Source organism: Eschrichtius robustus, chromosome 1, assembly GCF_028021215.1.
Source record: "Eschrichtius robustus isolate mEscRob2 chromosome 1, mEscRob2.pri, whole genome shotgun sequence".
In the NCBI taxonomy this organism is placed as follows: domain Eukaryota; kingdom Metazoa; phylum Chordata; class Mammalia; order Artiodactyla; family Eschrichtiidae; genus Eschrichtius; species Eschrichtius robustus.
Window position 1 is genome coordinate 29,882,245 of NC_090824.1, and position 17,297 is coordinate 29,899,541.

The window sequence follows — 17,297 nt, forward strand, 5'->3', positions numbered from 1 at the left end:
TAGTAATCATGAGAAAAGATTCTCAAGTATGTTAACAAAGAAATAAAAGTAAAATATTTTTATTTTCATCTGTCAGATTTGCAAAGATGAAAAAACTTGATAATGCTTGGGTTGGTAAGGATGTGGGGAAATAGGCACTTTTAAGCTGAGGGCATGAAAAAAAGTTGCTATTGTTTTGCTCCAGGGGAATCTAGCAATATGAACTAAAATTAAAATACGCATACAATTCTTAGCAATTCCAACACTGGACATTTATCCTAAAGAAATAACTGGACTTGTGTATAAGGATGTTCCTTGTATCACTGTTTATGTTAACAACAACAAAAAAAGGTTATAACCTAAATATTTTTTTTCCCCAAACATTGACAAACTTTATCATGGGAGGTTCCCACCTGGGATCCCACCCTCTTAAATAAAAAAGTGCATAGAAAAGAAGGGATTTAGAAACCTTTGTACAATACCTACATCCTGGGCCCCAGGGCGAGAAGGGGGCGATTGCTGGGTGGGCTGCAGGGGTGGAGGCCGGGCCCTTGCCACCTGCATGCCCCCATCCGCCCTGAGCATGAGGGTGAGGGAGAGATGCTCTGGGAGGGACGAGGGAACTCCCAAGCTTGGGGCAAGATGGCTGCGGGCGGCGTGTTATGACCTGGGCATTAGTTAAATAAATTACACAACAATCATGTAAGTGGACATGATGTAACTATTAAAAAGCATAGGCGGATCTATACGTGTTTACCTGGAAAGATTGCCATGATATATTGTTAATTAAAAAATTATGGGACAATGTATATGTAAAGGACCTATTTATCCAAAAGAATATGATATTGTATATACATACAGATCTAAAGGGATAGACACTAAGTCAAAGGTTTTCACTCTTCCTTAGTTCATGGTGCTCTTAATGTCTCACTAAGTTTTTCATGGAGCCCCTGGGCCAAAACAACAAAAAAAACCTTAACAGTTTTTTGTTTTTCTTAAAAAGGCAAAGAGCTTAATATGTATCTATGTCCTAACAACTTAATAGCTATTTGAAATACATATAAATTGAAAGAAAAAATAATATGTTTATTTCATTCCTAATGACCGTGTGTGTGCTGTGGAGTACTGCACGTCTTCTCAAACTTTGGAATCAGACTGCACCTGCCCCCTCATTTCCTAGTCCATGTTGATTTTTGCCCAGTACTTGCTTTTTATCACAACAACTGCCCTGAAAACTCAGATTTGAAAAGATATGACATCACTGGAAGGAATGTAATGTGATCTAATGTTGAGAATGGTGAACGACCATAAGCTAATCGTCTATACAGTATCTGACATGGGTTGAACATCACTGTGTTTCCGTCAAAGATTTAGAATGTCCGGTGGGAACTCTGTGAGTTCCCTGCAGCAGCCTAGAGTGCCCTGGTGCAGTTTGGGAATCATGGCATTAGACTATTAACAAAGGCTCCTTCTGGAAAATGAGATGGGGCTGGAGGGAGAAAGAGTTTTCTTTGTTATGCACATCTGGACAGTTTGAACTTTTTATAAGAAGCGTCTATGACTTCTATTACTTCTTATAAGGTTTTCCATTTTAAGAAAAGAAGCCAGAAAAAGAGCAAGAATGAAAGTGAATGAGAGAGATATGAAGACATGAAGAACAAATGAAGAGTTGACTCGCCGAGGGGCAGAGGGTACAAAGGCACACCACACTGTGTTTCCTTTTGTAATCGTGAACGTGGTCTAAGTCCCCCTGGGCTTCGGTTCCTCAGCTACTAAGTAAACACACTAGTTTCTCTCATCGGTAAGGAGCTATGGGACGGAACCACTGCTGCCCACTATTCCAGAAGAGCAGAGTGATGAAAACCACAGCTCTGGAGCCCTCTGCCTGGGTTCTAATCCTAACTCTGCCACCTACTTGCTGTGTGACCTTGAGCAAGTTCACTAACTCCTCTGTGCTTCAGTTCCCCATCTGTTCAATTGTGAGAGTAATAATGTTTACCTGTTGTGGGGATTCAGTGGAAGACACTTACTGTGTGGCCAGCACAGAGTAAGTGCTAGCTATTATTGTTGCTGCTGCTAATGTATCAAAGTGAAACTGACCCACAGATTCTTGCCCTCCAGCAATCGGAACTAGGAAATGTGAAGGACTGTCCCAGTTATCATAACACCCATAGGGTCATAGAGAGGTCAGAGGGAAGCCACAAAGGATCCACGTACAAAGCTATGAGGAGGTAGAAACCATGGGTAAAGGAACCAAGTTGGGTGGTTACTTGAGGGGTTTCTGTTCTACTGATAAAAAGAGTCAAATTAAGATAGGGTGTAACATAATCTCACGATCTCATGCATTGCCCCGCCCCCACTCCCAAACATTAAAACATTTTTTTTTTTACCTCATCTCTATGTCCCATAAAGCAATATCGTCACTGATCCAGGGATTGGATGGCTCAGCTGGCGTGACCAAAGGGTCGTATTCCACATACTGTTCTGTGTAAGCAATTAAGCTGCAGGAGGGAAGCAGAGCCAAGAATGCCACTGATTTCCTATAGAAACGTGTATTCTGCTTTACACAAACATTATATCAGTCTTCATATAATTCCAAGTTAAAGGGGAAAAAATTTACCTTCCCTGCCACTTCCAACAAATCCAACTGTTTTCATTTGTCCTTGTTCCCTTCTCGTGACGAACATATCGTTTTCGCATTATTGCAGTCATAGTATACATGTGCATTTTATATCTTTTTCCCACTTAACTCTTTCCCTGAACCTTGGTGCATCCTCCCCTGGTTATGCTAGCTTTACTGATACACTGGTCCAAGGCTGCCTGTGTCTCGTCCTTCCACATGGACTACAGATCTCAAGGCATCTGGGGCACACAAAGGATGCTACAGTTTTTCTAGGCTGCCAGTGCCTCATTCTCAACTGGAGGACTTCTTTATTGTAAAGACTTTAAAATCCTGGCAGACCAAAAGGAGTTAACGTATTATAAACATTTTTCCAAAAAGCAACTTAGTTTTTCTAGTTAAACAGCCACAGAATTTAAATAGCCACATAATCTTTTTAAACAAAATTTCAATTTTATCAAAATGCACGTACATAGTTAAAACAATAAAATAGTACTAAATGATTTCTTTTACAAAAAAGCAATAGCAATGTTTTCTCCTGTCCCTTCCCACAGAGGCACTTACTTTCAGTCCTTATTTCTTGTAGCAGTTACCCGTATATTTCTAAATTATATGTTTTTATAGCTGCTCTTGATTATCAATTTTAGACAAGGATTAACTTTCTACTCACCAGTCCCCCCCACTCACTCCACCACTTCCTCCCATGAGCCTCCAAATATAACACTTTTTGTTAAATCAATAGTCAGTATCCACATGATTAAACTGGGTAAAAATTGTCTGCTGCTGAGCTAAGCAGCATATTACCTTTTTCAAGTGTTCTAACAAATCTGTAAAACATCTAGCAGTAATTTTTCACATCTTAAACACATCAGATCATCAAGCAGTGTTGTCTCCCTGTCTCCTGGAGGCCCTCTCCCCAAAGTCTTGGAGTCCTCTTGCTTGAATCTGGACTGTTTGCTCTATAGGCTTGATGCAAAACCATCATCCTGGGCCTTCCTTCACGTCTATGTTAGGGCCCCAGTTTCCTGGATTCCATGTCTGTCTATTGGTTTTACCTCCTGGTTGTGTTGAAGCACATCCTTTAGTAGTTCCTAAGAAAAGATGCACAAGAGCTAAATATTTTGAGTCCTTGCAGGTCTAAAAATGTTTTCCTTTTATCTTTACACTCGACTGGCAGTACTGGACATAGAACCCTAGGTTAAAAATCATTTTCTTTCAGAATTTTGAAGGCATTGCTTTACTTTTTTTTGATATCCAGTGCTATGTTACTGTTGAGAAGTCTGAATCCATTTTAATTTTTGTTCTTTTGCTTAGTTTCTCTTCTCTCTGGAAGCTTAAAGTCTTCTCTTTATTGCTGTAATGCTCTCAAATTTCATCATGACCCTTGCCAGTAGTTTTTATTCATTGTGCCAGGCACAACGGGCAATCCATAGGTAAAAAAAAAAAAATCCCAGAAATCTTATGGTATTTCTTTGCTAATTTCATAACCTTCATTTCCTCTGTTTTCTCTTTTCATAATTCTTTTAAATTAAATATTGGAATTGATAATCCAATATTCCTAAATTTTCCCTCCTAATTTTCATCCTTGTCTTTTTGTCTCATGATTCTTCCGAACTTTGTCTTTATTTTTTTCAATTTGGATTATCACTTTCTTACGTTTCCAGAGTTCACTCTTGTTTATCATAGTATCTAGTTCTTGTTTTATGGATGAAATATCTTCTCGTATCTCTGAGGATATTAAATCTATATTTTTATTGTCCGTTTCTTTTGTTTCTTGAATAGTTTTCGGTTCCTCCGAGTCCCTTTTTCTGTTTGTTTGCTCTGATCACACTCTTTTGTGTTGGGGCTCCCTCCGAGAGTCTGGAACATCACTGGACATCCATTTGTGCTTAAAAGTGAGGGACTAAGACCTGCTTGGAGGCTTAGTGTGTGTGTGGACAGGATCTGCCAACTGATGGGCTTTGTTGTCGGGTCAGGGCAGCTTGCCTGTCATTTCACTAAAGCTCCACGTGAGAGATCTGGAGTCCTTCCTCGGGAGGGATATCTACTTTGCTCTAGAGCAGTGGTAGGCAAAGTTTTTTCTGCAAGACCCAGATAGTAAATATTTTAGGCTTGGCAGACCAGATGGTGTCTGTTGCAACTGTTCCGCTCTTCTGTTGTAGAACAAGAACAGCCATAGACAATCCATGAATAAATGCATGTGACTGTGTTTCAGTAAAACTTTATTTGCAAACACAGGGAGTGGAGTGGAGTGGATGTGGCCCATTGGTTGTAGTTTGCCAGTCTCTTGCCCATGGGCATCTACATCTGGCTCGTGGAGGGCTGAGAGCAGGACAGGGGAGTGGTAGAGGGTCCCACAGCTCAGTACACAGCTCGCTCAGTAATTCTCCTGCTTTCAGCTGGCCCTTCATGATGTGATGTGCCTGAGTTCTGAGCTGATGTGACTCAGTTTCTCCGGAGAATAAAGTGCCCATCTCCCATGGTGGTGGTAAGAGGGGAGAGAGGGTCTCCTCATGCGGCACGGATCGAGGGATCCAAAAGCTCCGGAGACAGACTACCCATTCCTCTGGGGTTATCCCCATGCCTCCTTCTTGCCTTCCATTGTCCCTGGTGCCTTCAAGAACCAAAGCCAAATTTTGTTGGGCAAATTGGTTTTGTTATAATTCTCCCACACCCCTAACGTGGAGGTCATAATGTTCTTCACTCTGTCCCCATTCACTTTCTTTTTTATTAAATTTTGAAATATTTCTTGCATTCAGAAAGGCATTAAAAACCGTAAGAATATCACCCTTGTACTCACCACCCAATAAAAAGAAACACAACATTACAAATAGAGACAGAGGCCTGCGGTCATGCTCCCCAATCCTTTATACTTTTGACCTTGGAAAAATGTGTGGAAACTGTTAATCCATTCATTTGTTGACCTTGTGAGTTCATACCATTTTCATCCCTTTATTGACATGTTACTTTCGGGAAGGGAGAGAAGACTAACATACATCCACAATATTATTTTGAATGAATTTATTATAATTTATATAATAATTTCCTTTGTATTGGACATAGACTTCTAATTTCTTTTTTTTAGTATATGTAGTGCTGGCTATAGTAGAACACCATTGTTCACAAAGGTTTTTCCATCTTTTGGGTTATTTATTTAGAATTAACATCCATAAGTGGAATTATTGGGCCCAAAGATATGAATATTTTTATGGTTATCGATCTACAATAAAACTTTTCCCTAAGCATCACCAGCTTGAGTGTCACCAGTTTCCTCTGCAATGGCAGATTCAGAGCCACAAGTCCTGCTACTGAATTGCAAAGGGCAAGCATGGCCAAGTAGCTTCTGAGAATGTGAAGAAATTCACTGGCAGCTCCATCTCATTGCTACTCAAAATGTGGTCCACAAACCAGCAGCAGGGGCATCACCTGGGAGCTTGTAAGAAATGCAGAAGCTCAGGCCCCACCCAGACCTACTGAGTCAGAATCTGCATTGGTAGTAATGCACTGGCCATTACCTGCCAATTACCTGCATTGGCCAGGTAATTCATATGCATGTTAATGTCTGCAAAGCACCACATCCCGTTCCTCAATCTTCTGAGAGGCTCAGGACACAGGATATTTTATTCATCAAATGAAGATGAAGGAGCCTGTGATACTTTTGGTTTTAAATTCGGTCGCAGGTTTCCTAACACCTCACAACCTCCTCACTGTCCCAGGCGTGGACCGTCACCCTGTGGGGCGGGAGGGGCACTGGTCCAAGTTGCAAAACCTTGGTTCTAGCTGTGGGGTGAGCCATTGAACTGATCTTTGTCAAGTTCACCATAGGTTACATAATGGCCTTGATGAGTACTCAGGACCATTTGACAAAAAAAAAATAGGAAAGCATTTCAAGAGTCTTCCAAGTACCCAAGAACTGTGAGATAGATGACTGCAACCCCCACATGCAGCGCAGGCCCACCGTCCTGTAAATCTGCTGGATGTGCGTCTGGCCTGAGCGAGGCTTCATCTGTATGAGCCACACAGCATCTCAGGTGAGAATGAACAGGGAAGGGAGCTCTAAGTGAGCATTGTGACAGGAAGCATCAGGCAATAACTTGGTGCTGTGACAGCTGCAAGGGGAGTTACCCCTTTGCCACTTGGGCTAATTTCATTCTTCCTGAAAGAAATGGGCTTGCACATTAAGGAATATATCAGTTTCCTAGCGTTACTATAACAAATTACCACAAAATTGGTGGTTTAAAACAACAGAAGTGTATTCTCTCACTTCTGGAGGCTAGAAGTCTGAAATTGAGGCCATGTTTCCCTCTGAAGTCTCTAGGGGAGAATCTTCCTTGCCTCGTCCAGCTTCTGGTGGCTTTAGGTGATTGATCATTGGCTTGTGGCTAGATCACTCCCATCTCTGCCTCTGTCTTCACATGGCCTTCCGTGAAGACATGTCTGTGTCTTCTCCCCTTCTCTCTCTTATATGCACACTTGCCATTGGATTTAGGATCTACCTGGATAATCCAGAATGATCTCATCTCAAGATCCTCTGCAAAGACTCTTTTCCTAAATAAGGTCACATTCATTCCCGGGTTCCGCGGGTTAGGATTGCACATATCTCTTGGGGGGGACCTCTATTCAACCCACTGCAAGGAACGTGAAAGCACCTGGATGTGAGGATGGGGAAGGCACAGCTGACACCTGACTCCTCTGTTCAGATGGACACAGTAACAGACCAGCAGCAGGTAACCTAAATCCTACTCAAGGGATGACAGGCCACACTGAGAGGCTCCAGAGTGTCTGAGGCATGATGGGGTGTTGGGGGCTTTCCTGATTATGAAGCATTTGGGCACCCACAGTGTTCTCAAAATCTGAGATGGAGCGTGTAGCCCATGGGGCTCTGCTCAGCTGTGACCCCTTTGTCCTCCCGGATGTCTGCCGCTGGCTGTTCCAGTGACCTCAGCCTTGGGTGACCCTGTGTCTCTAATAAAGGACTTCTACTTGAGCAGCCCAAGGCAAAGGCTGGGCCTTCATCTAACGAGTTAGTTACAAGTTATGAGGAAGAAACATTTCTTAACCAGAAGTGGATTTCCCAGAAGCAAAACATAGGGATGGGAAAAAATTTTCCTCCCCATCCTCCCCTGCCCTGCCTCAGATTTCTGTGAGACAGGCTGGAGGTTTTACCAGTAGACCCTCCCTGCACCCTCCAGCTTATGTCTTATTAGACCTTGCACGTGGCCACGCCTCCTACCTGGGAAGCCAGGTCCAACCAGCCAGGTCAGGTCCCGGAGCCAGGAATGAGCGCCTGGGGCAAGGGCACAGCGGGGAGGCTGAGGAGGGGCTGGGTGAGTACAGGTGACCCCTGAACAACATGGGTTTGCACCACACTGGTCCACTTGTAGGCGGATTTTTTCAATAGTAGATACCACAGTACTACACGATTGGTTGAATTCACAGGTGCAGAAATGGATGCCAGGAACAATGGCAATACTTTATATGTGGATTTTCAAGTGCATGATGGTCATATCCCTAACTCCCGAGTTATTCAGGAGTCAGCTGTACTCGGGCACTCAAGGAGGCCGCACGTGGCTGCCTGCTGCTGCAGGAAAGGCAATGAAGGCAGCGGTCCACTGCCCAGCCTACGGCAGCAGAGGCTGAAACGGCCAGAGAGCAGCTGCGAGCATCACAAGCCTGTAATGAATCACAGGCTCACAGCCAGGTCTCTTTTAGAGAAATTTGGGGCTATTCAGAGGAGTGGTTGGAGGAGAGGTGGTGAGATTTAATGGAGATGTTAGTTCAAGAGAAGTGGTCGAGAGCCCAAGGTGGGATTTTGTAACCACACAGGGGCACAAGATATGACTATGGAATAGGCATTAAGCGTGAGTGAAGATGTTCCTATGACCTAGCCCTACGTCCTGCCTTCTCAGAGCAGGGTCCAGGCAGGTATCCAGGATATAAGTGGAGGACCACATGAAGAAAGAGCTAAGAACTTCCTGCAGAAACGCCCGACAGTCTGCACCAAGGCAGCAGCTCAAGTCAGCAGGATCACCAATCAGTCAGCCAGTGCCAGTGGTGGCCAGTATTGGTCAGCAGGGAAATTTACTGTAGGAAGAGGAAAAGCTATTTTGTTAAGGTACAGTTACATAAATAAAGTTGGTTAGAGGCTTTGTAAAGGAAACAGTAAAATTATATGGGCATATGTATTTTCAATGTTCTGTCTTATTGGTAGAAGTAGGATGTATTGAATCATCAGAATTACATATATACCTCTCAGGGGTATAACAGGAATTTTTGATCAGCAAGGGACTTGGAAATGCACACACTTTAGAAAGGAGAATGTGCAGTTTGATCTTCTTGAGATTCTATGAGAAAGGGAGAGATTGGGTACTGTATTAGTTTCTAATGGCTGCTGTAACAAATTGCCACATACTTAGTGGCTTAAAATGACACAAATGTATTACCTTCCAGTTCTAAGGGTCAGAAGTCTGAAGTGGGTTTTGCTGGGCTGAAATCAAGGTGTCAGCAGGACCGTGTTCCTTCTGGAGGCTTTAGGGGAGAATCCATTTCTTTGCCTTTTCTACCTTTTAGAAGCAGGCTGCATTCCTTGGCTCATGGCCCCCTCCCATCTCTAAACCCTGCAAACCCCGTTCAATGTTTGGGTTTTGAGCTCGGTCCCTGACACAGGGCTCCTGAAACCCTTGTAATCTCCTGAGTGATAGGAGTCTTTTGTTCTAATGAGGTGACTCTGGGTGGGCTTATGGATGGCTCCTGGCTGGGGCTGGTCACCAGAAAGACCAAGCCATGATTAGAAGCTTGGAACTTTTAGGCCCACCCCCCATTCTCTTGAGAAGGGAGAAAGTCTGGACATGGAATTAATAATTGATCATGCCTACATGAGGAAGCCTCCAAAAAATCCCAATAGTATGGGATACAGGGAGCTTCCAGTTGGTGAACATATCTACCTGGGGAGGGTGACGAACCCCAACTCCACAGGGAAGAAGGTCCTGTGCTTGGGACCCTCCCAGACCTCGCCCTATGTATCTCTGTGTCTGGCTGCTCATCTGTATCCTTTATCATATCCTTTAATAAACTGGTAAGTATAAGTAAGTGTTTCCCTGAGTTCTGTGAGACACTACAGATTAATCAAACCCAAGGAACGGGCTGTGGGAACCTCTGATTTGTAGCCAAGTTGGACAGAAGTTGTGGGTAACCCGGGCACCTACTATGACTGGCATCTGAAGTGAGTTGGGAGCTGTCTTATGGGATTGAGACCTTAACTTGTGGGATCTTATACTATTTCCAGGTAGAGTGTCAGAATTGAGTTAAATTGTAGGACACCCAGTTGGTGTCAGAGAATTGCCTGGCATGAGGAGAAAGATCCCCACACATCTGGTGTCAGAAGTACTGTGACATGCTGCTATATATAAGATAGATAACTAATAAGGACCTACTGTATAGCACAGGGAACTCTACTCAATACTCCATAATGGTCTACATGGGAAAAGAATCTAAAAAAGAGTGGATATATACATATGTTTAACTGATTTACTTTGCTGTACACCTGAAACTAATACAACATTGTAAATCAACTAGACTCCAATAAAAATTTTTTAAAAAGTACTGTGAATGTGGTAGTTTCAGATTAAAGGAAAAACACAGGAAAAGGAAGACTGGATTTTTCCCTACACAGCATCCCAAGAGTGAAGTATGTATACGGGATCTGGTTTACAAAGCAGGTGAGGGGAAGATGGAAAGATACAGTTAGGCTCCAGGGAAAATGGGCAGTGAGGGATGGCTTGCAGCTGTGGGAAATGATTAGTCAAGGGAAACAAAGGCATGGAATACAAAGCCTTATGCGATAGTGACCATCATTCCTACTTTCGAAATACAACACAAATGTGCTACTGGATTCCTTAGGAAACTGGGGGCCTCTCAGTGGGAGGGAAACCTGGAGACTGAATGTGAGAAGGGGTGAATAGGAGAGTGTGTTTGCACCCCCTTTGATACATGCACTTTCTAAATGATGACGCACAAAAGGGAACCGGGTAGGAAGAGCATCTGATTAGGAAGGGAATGAAAAGCAGAGCAGCACTGCAGACACCGAAGAAGAAAGTTTGGTTCTCATTAATTCGTTCATCTATTTTCTTCACGTTGGAGAAGATGGGGAGGAGAGACAATATAAAGAAAGAATTCCTTAATTATGGGTCACCCAGAGGAAAGATATGCAATAGAGAAACTCGGGATGAGGGAAGGGACATGGAGGTGAATTTAGCCCCTCAGAAAGAAGAGCATATACCAGGCCACGTATTGTGGCCCTTCTAGATCTTGGTCTGGATACAGTCACCCTGGCTAGAGTGTTACCTCTGATGGTTTCTCTTCTATCACCTAACGTGAGAAGCAAGGACCCTGTGGTGTCTGGAATCACATAAAAGCAATGTCATAATGACCTCTTGGGCCCCCTTTCTTTCCCCCCTGAAACTATCATTAGACATTAAGTTCACGGACCTCTATCACCCTAGCATGTTTTCAATAGACCCTTAGGGTATGCAGCCCCTTGCTGTCTTATTTCATTAATTACATTTCATGATCACAGAAGGTCAGGAAGCAGAGGAGGAACCAGCTCCAATTTCAGGGTGCAGCAGTGATCTCAGACACACGCAAGCAAGGTGATGGTAAAAAATCAATTCAGCAGTCAGCTGTGATGCACAAATGGCTCCCAGGGATGGGGTAAGGACGAGCCGAGTACAGGAGCAGTTATAAAATGACACAAAGCCATCTCTCCATGTGGGGCCGCACGGTGTGATCCAGGCAGTGACTGGCTAGAGCTCAGTGCCACTAAGGCTGGGGAAACATAGCAAAATATAGAGACTTTTCAGACAATTTTGAACTAAAACATACAGATTTTTGCATTCTCAAAGTTGGCTTGTCCAGTGCTGTAAGGCTGGGGTGAATAAAAAGTGGACCCCTTGAGGACTCTTGCAAAGAAGACTAAGACCTCATCTATTTGGCAACTTCAACTACTGAGGAAACATAGGTAAGATAAGTGACCAAAAGGGGCTCTGAGCAGAGTCTACAATGAAATAAACTCTATGCCCCAAGGCTCACTGTCTGTTATTTGGAAGAGCACACCTCACGAAGACTCTTTCCTCTTGCTTTAGGATGGAGATTAAAGAACTTGATTATTTGATTTCCTGGTGTGGTAGATCAGTTTTAAAAATGGAGTCTATTTCCCCAGCCCTTGAATCTGATCTGAGATTGTGACTTGCTTTAGTCAATAAAATGCAGCCCAAGTGTCAGAGTGCCACTTCCAAGCCTCAAGAAGCTTTGCATGCTTCTGCTCTCTTTCTTGGAATCCTACTATCCCCAGGTGAACAAGGTCAAACTAGCCTGCTGGAGGATGGGAGACCATGAGAAGGACTGCCCAATGGTCCCAGCTGAGGTCATCCTAAACCAGCTGAACCAAACATGTGAGAGATCCCAGGCAAGATCAGTAGAGCAGCCAACCCAATCCATGGAGGCACACAGACAAGAGGGTGGCCCAGCGGAAACAGACATGTGTACATAGACATGTGAGCACACAGACTGGCACATAAACATGTGAGCATATTGTGCATATTGTTTGAAGACACTCAGTTTTCAGGGTTTTTTTTTCAGGCGGTTTGTTACTTAGCAATAGCTAACTGATACACCTGGCCTGGTACAGGTTGGAAATGGGAGTTGTTTAGAGATGAAGAAGGGCTACTGGAGATAAGCCATGTTGACAGGAACAAGAAGACAAACCAGCAACCAAAAAGCATAAACAGAGACTCAAAGAACATAACGGTCTGGGGCCGTTTAGGGAAAGGGAAGCATTTTGTGGCACTTGATTTTGATCGCTTTCAGAGTTTTAAAGCACAAAATAAGAACACTGACCCTGAGTTATCCAGAAAACCTAACTGAAATGCAGCGTCCTTTCTTTAAGAAGGCAAGGGCATGTTTAAGAAATATTTTCATTCAACATAGTTAAAATGAAAAGCTTAAGGTGTTAAGCATTATTTATCTGGAAAATTCATCTGTGTGTGCAGGGACCATACTTTCTGAAGCAAAAATTGGGTGACATTTCAAACAGACTTTTGTGCTGCTTCCAGGAAATGTAGTTTGGTTGCCATGATGTTGCAGTTTTGGGGACATTTGACCACTCATGGGGACAATGAGACAAAATAGGTGAAATCAGGATGACCCAAGCAAGTCTGTGCAGAAGAGCCAACCTCTTCACGTACGGCCCCTCCTTCCTCAAAGGTGCCGGGTTAGTGGTGCCATAGGAGGCACCCAGGGGAGACACACAGATTGCAGGCTGCAGGGCCAGCCTTCGGCAGCCTGCAGGGCTCTCTGTGCTGGAGACTGAAAAGAGAGAGGGTGGGAAGAATTTCACTAACACATAACTGCCATCTGCAGGGCCAGCCTCATTCCTTGGCCTGCCCTCTGTTCCTCTGGACACCACACACCCAGTTCATGCAATTCTGCTACTTTCCAAAGCACCACACTGGAAAATAATAACAATCGTTCACATTCATTGAATGCGCTGTGTCAAGGGCTGGATCAAGCTCTTGCCGTGGATTCACCCATGAACCCTATTAGTTAAGTACTACTGCTCTCTCGCCTTTCAAGAGGTGGAACAGAGGTCGAGAGAGGTGAAGCAAATTGCCCAAGGTCACACAGTTAGAAAATGGCAGAGGCAGAATCCAAACCCAGATGACTGGCTCCGCACCCACCCCCTAAATTGTTCTGTTCTTTTCTGCTCCTTCAGTTTGCAAAGTTTCCTTTTTCTCTTCCCAGCTGGGTCTGGCTGCACCCTTTGACCCAGCCTTGACTCTTGCTTTTTTTAGAACTGGACCTTTATGATCACCAGCCCTCCTGCCCTCTCCACAATTTCAGTTCTCAGGGAACTAAGTGAAAAACGATGTGCACCTGTTCTCAGGGGGCTGCGGTCCTTTGCCTGATGGCCTCGGGCTAATTACCACCCTCACCTGGAGCAGGCCCAGGGAACCCAGATCCGTCAAGGGGAACTGGCGCCCACCTGAGATAGCTCAGCTGTCACCTCTGGCGAGCAGAGCAGTCGCACCCAAGGCCAGCTGCCAGCGCCACCTCCCTGTCCCCACCCCCACAGAGCTGCTGACAGAGACCAAGGCTCCAGGCTGCTTTATCTCCTGCTAACACCCGTCTCCTCTCCCTCCTCCTCTATCTGGGGGTTTCCTGGTGGCTCTAATGAAAAACCCTTGTGTCACATTGAAAAGTTGCCAGTTATTGCTGCTGGGAATAAAGTGCAGTCTCTGCTGGGTGGAGACCCATGAAAGCTTCAAGCTGCGGAGCGAGGAGTGCAGGGTTGGCATGAATAATCTCTTCAGTGTGAGCAGCCTCTCAAGCATAATTAGATGGTACCCGGTGGTAAACAAACCAACAATAGGCGCGTCCAGCTCCCCTCCCCCATAGTGGCTGTCTCCTTTCCCGCCTTGCACACCTGCACAGCTGGCCTCCCTCGTGCTGACTGGTTTGGGATCTCTCCCTACACCCCAAAGATAAGACCAAGCTGGGTGTCCCCTTTGAGGTGAGCTCTCAGGTCACTGTGAGTGGTGGGCCGTGGCTTCCCCAAATCCTCAGAGACCTGGTCAGTCCACCGCAGAGAATTCAAACTGCAGGTTCCTCGACCTACTCGGAATCACTGAATCCAATTCCCTAGCACTACGGCTTGGGAATCTCCATTCTTAACCCCCTCGTTCACCTGGATGATCACGCTCAAAACCACTGACCCTAGCAACCAGACCCAGGGAAAGATGCTCCCGTATACATGCTCTCCTAGGACTGCAAACTTTAAAGTGCCCTTGCAAGGCTAGCTCTGACCCTCACAGTATCCCAGGACAGCCATTTCTATCCCTTTTTCACAGAGAAAGAAGCTTGTAGTTCCTCACAGGCTATGACACCAATGGAGTCAAGGTCCTCCCAGCTATCTCACTAACAAGCACTCTTCTGGGACAAAGGCAACCACAGTGAGATCTAAAAAGCAACCTGAGAGGCTGTACTCCGGAAGCCCCACATTATGATAGTGGGGTGCGGTGGCTCCCCAGCCGCCAGGCTAAAACTGTGACCCCAGAACACTCGTCTAGATGTGAGCTCCAGCCATGGCAACCTTCGCAAGCACGTGCACTGGGGAAAATGGGAATATCAGTGATTCTCAGAGGGGTCGATTTTGTCCCCTCCTGGGGACATTTGGCAACGTCTGGAGACATTTTTGGTTGTCATAAACTGTGAGGTGGGGTTTTGGCATCTAGTGGGTAGAGGTCAGGGATGCTGAAACACATCTTATCATGTACAGGGCAGCCTTCTGCAACAAACAAGTATTCGGCCCAGAATGTCAATCGTGACACTACTGAGAAGTCCTGGAATAGATACAAGATGCCATTAAAGAGATGAGCCCATATCCAGGGATGTCCTTGGCCACCTGAGGGCAAAGTGTGAATTCCGGTTTGGCGTTGGGTGTGGAGTGTTCTTTGCCTCAATCTGCTGTTATTTATCTAGAAAGAAGATGTGGATGAACCCAGGGGCCAGCAGAGAAAGGTTTACAGGTTGAACACACAGCCAGCCCTCTGTGTGAGGTGGGCTTAAAGGACCCACTTTACTGTTATAGCCAATAAATAGTAAGACCGGCTTAAGCCCTTGAGCTTTCAGATACTGGTCATTGCTTTACCAGTGGCATATGGATGAACAAACCTTCAGCTTGGGGCTGCTTGCTCAGATTTATTCCATACAGACTCCTCAGGTGGTCTCGCCTCTTCACGGAGAGTTCAAACACAGACCGTTTCGTTGACAAAATTGAGTTTCCTACGAGTTAACAAGGTGGAACCAGCTCCTGGTGCAGATTGTAGCACAAATGCCCTGGCGGAAGCCAGGCTGGAGGTCCCAAATATTTTCTTTACAGTTGGTTCCATGCGGTTGGCTGGTTGATGGCGTGTGGAAGTGGAACGTCTCCTGATGGACCAGTCCCCTCCTGTTTGCGCAGCTAGCACCTCAAAGGGCATACGTAATTTCTTTCCCCTTATAAAGTGAATCTGGGCATTTTATAGCCGAAAAGGGAGCAATTCCATCTGAATTAATCAAGTAGCTGAAGGTAAAAGTGCATTAGGTAGCTTTTAAGGATGTTCTTCCTTGATTGACAAGGTCCCTCGGCCACCCCCCTGAAAAGCTTTAGCAACAGAACATTTCTTGACATCACTCAAGGGAGGCCTGCTATCTTAGCTGTACTCACACAGGGTCTGTAGTTTTTTCACCCATCAGTTTAAGAAATGACTGTGGTTTGCCTCTTGGTACACACTTGTTAGCCATAACCCTGTAACATTTCTCCTTTGTTAAATTAGAAGAAAGTAGTAATATTATTAAGGGGAAACATACCTTTCAGCCACTTTGGACATTTTTAAACGATGTCTGTCAATCTGTGCATTCAAAAATGTTACCTGGGGAAAGGCAGAACAGAGGTGTTAAGACCAAACTGGAATTTTTTCCCCCCCTTCACCCCAGGAACCCCAAACCTGTATTTCTACCAAGATCCAAACACCTCCTCTGGACAGACTTCTCCAGCCCTCCAACTCGACACTCCAGCAACCATTTTGCCCTTTTGGAAATTCCTACCACACTAAGAAACACACTCTACAATTTAGCCTACGTCACATATTCTCCTGTGTTGTGTTACAGCTTAAGTCTTTTTTTTTTTTTAATAGATCTTTATTGGAGTATAATTGCTTCACAATACTGTGTTTCTGTTCTACAATAAAGTGAATCAGCCATATGCATACATGTATCCCCGTATCTCTTCCCTCTTGCGTCTCCCTCCCACCCTCCCCATCCCACCCCTCTAGGTGGTCACAAAGCACCGAGCTGATCTCCCTGTGCTATGCTGCTGCTTCCCACTAGCTATCTGTTTTACATTTGGTAGTGTATATATGTCCATGCCACTCTCTCACTTTGCCCCAGCTTCCCCCTCCCCCCACCCCTCAAGTGTCCTCAAGTCCATTCTCTATGTCTACGTCTTTATTCCTGCCCTGCCACTAGATTCATCAGTACCATTTTTTTTTTTTTTTAGATTCCATATATATGTGTTAGCATACGGCATTTGTTTTTCTCTTTCTGACTTACTTCACTCTGTATGACAGACTCTAGGTCCATCCACCTCATTACAAATAACTCAGTTTCGTTTCTCTTTATGGCTGAGTAATATTCCATTGTATATATTGCCACATCTTCTTTACCCAGAAGTGAATGAAAACTTAAATATAGTATATATTCTACAAAGCTTAGCAACAAAATGGAGGTAACACACACACCATAAGGATCTGGTTTGGCTAATCTCCAGTGACCTCCTATCCAACTTTCACACCTACATCATGCCCATGTGCTTGGTGTACTTAACTGGCACTGAGTAGCTATTTTCCATACATCTGTTTCCTTTTCCCCACCCAATAATAAAGTTGTCAAGGGAAGGCACCTCACAGTTTATGCCTTTGGGTGCCCCCTAGAAGCCAGTAAAGCATAATGTAAAGTCAAGTCACTTCATTACCAGTGAACCCCTGGAAAGCAGTAATGTAATTAGGCATTGTCTGTGACCTGGGTTGACCAGTTAACTCCTCATCATGAAGGAAGATAACATGGAACCAAATAATGCTGAAATGGCATTGTGGGTAGGGTTTGC

General features: G+C 44.6%; 1 protein-coding gene across 1 annotated transcript in view; it reads right to left on the minus strand.

The window, feature by feature from the left end:
• Positions 1–17,297, minus strand: part of RGS6 (regulator of G protein signaling 6) — a 564,680-nt gene that overhangs the window by 63,121 nt on the left and 484,262 nt on the right. The window contains exons 12-13 of the mRNA XM_068562720.1: positions 16,004–16,065; positions 2,370–2,480 (exon numbers count right to left, since the gene is read on the minus strand). Coding sequence (XP_068418821.1) covers positions 2,370–2,480; positions 16,004–16,065 — 173 coding nt within the window. The remainder of the gene's footprint in view (positions 1–2,369; positions 2,481–16,003; positions 16,066–17,297) is intronic.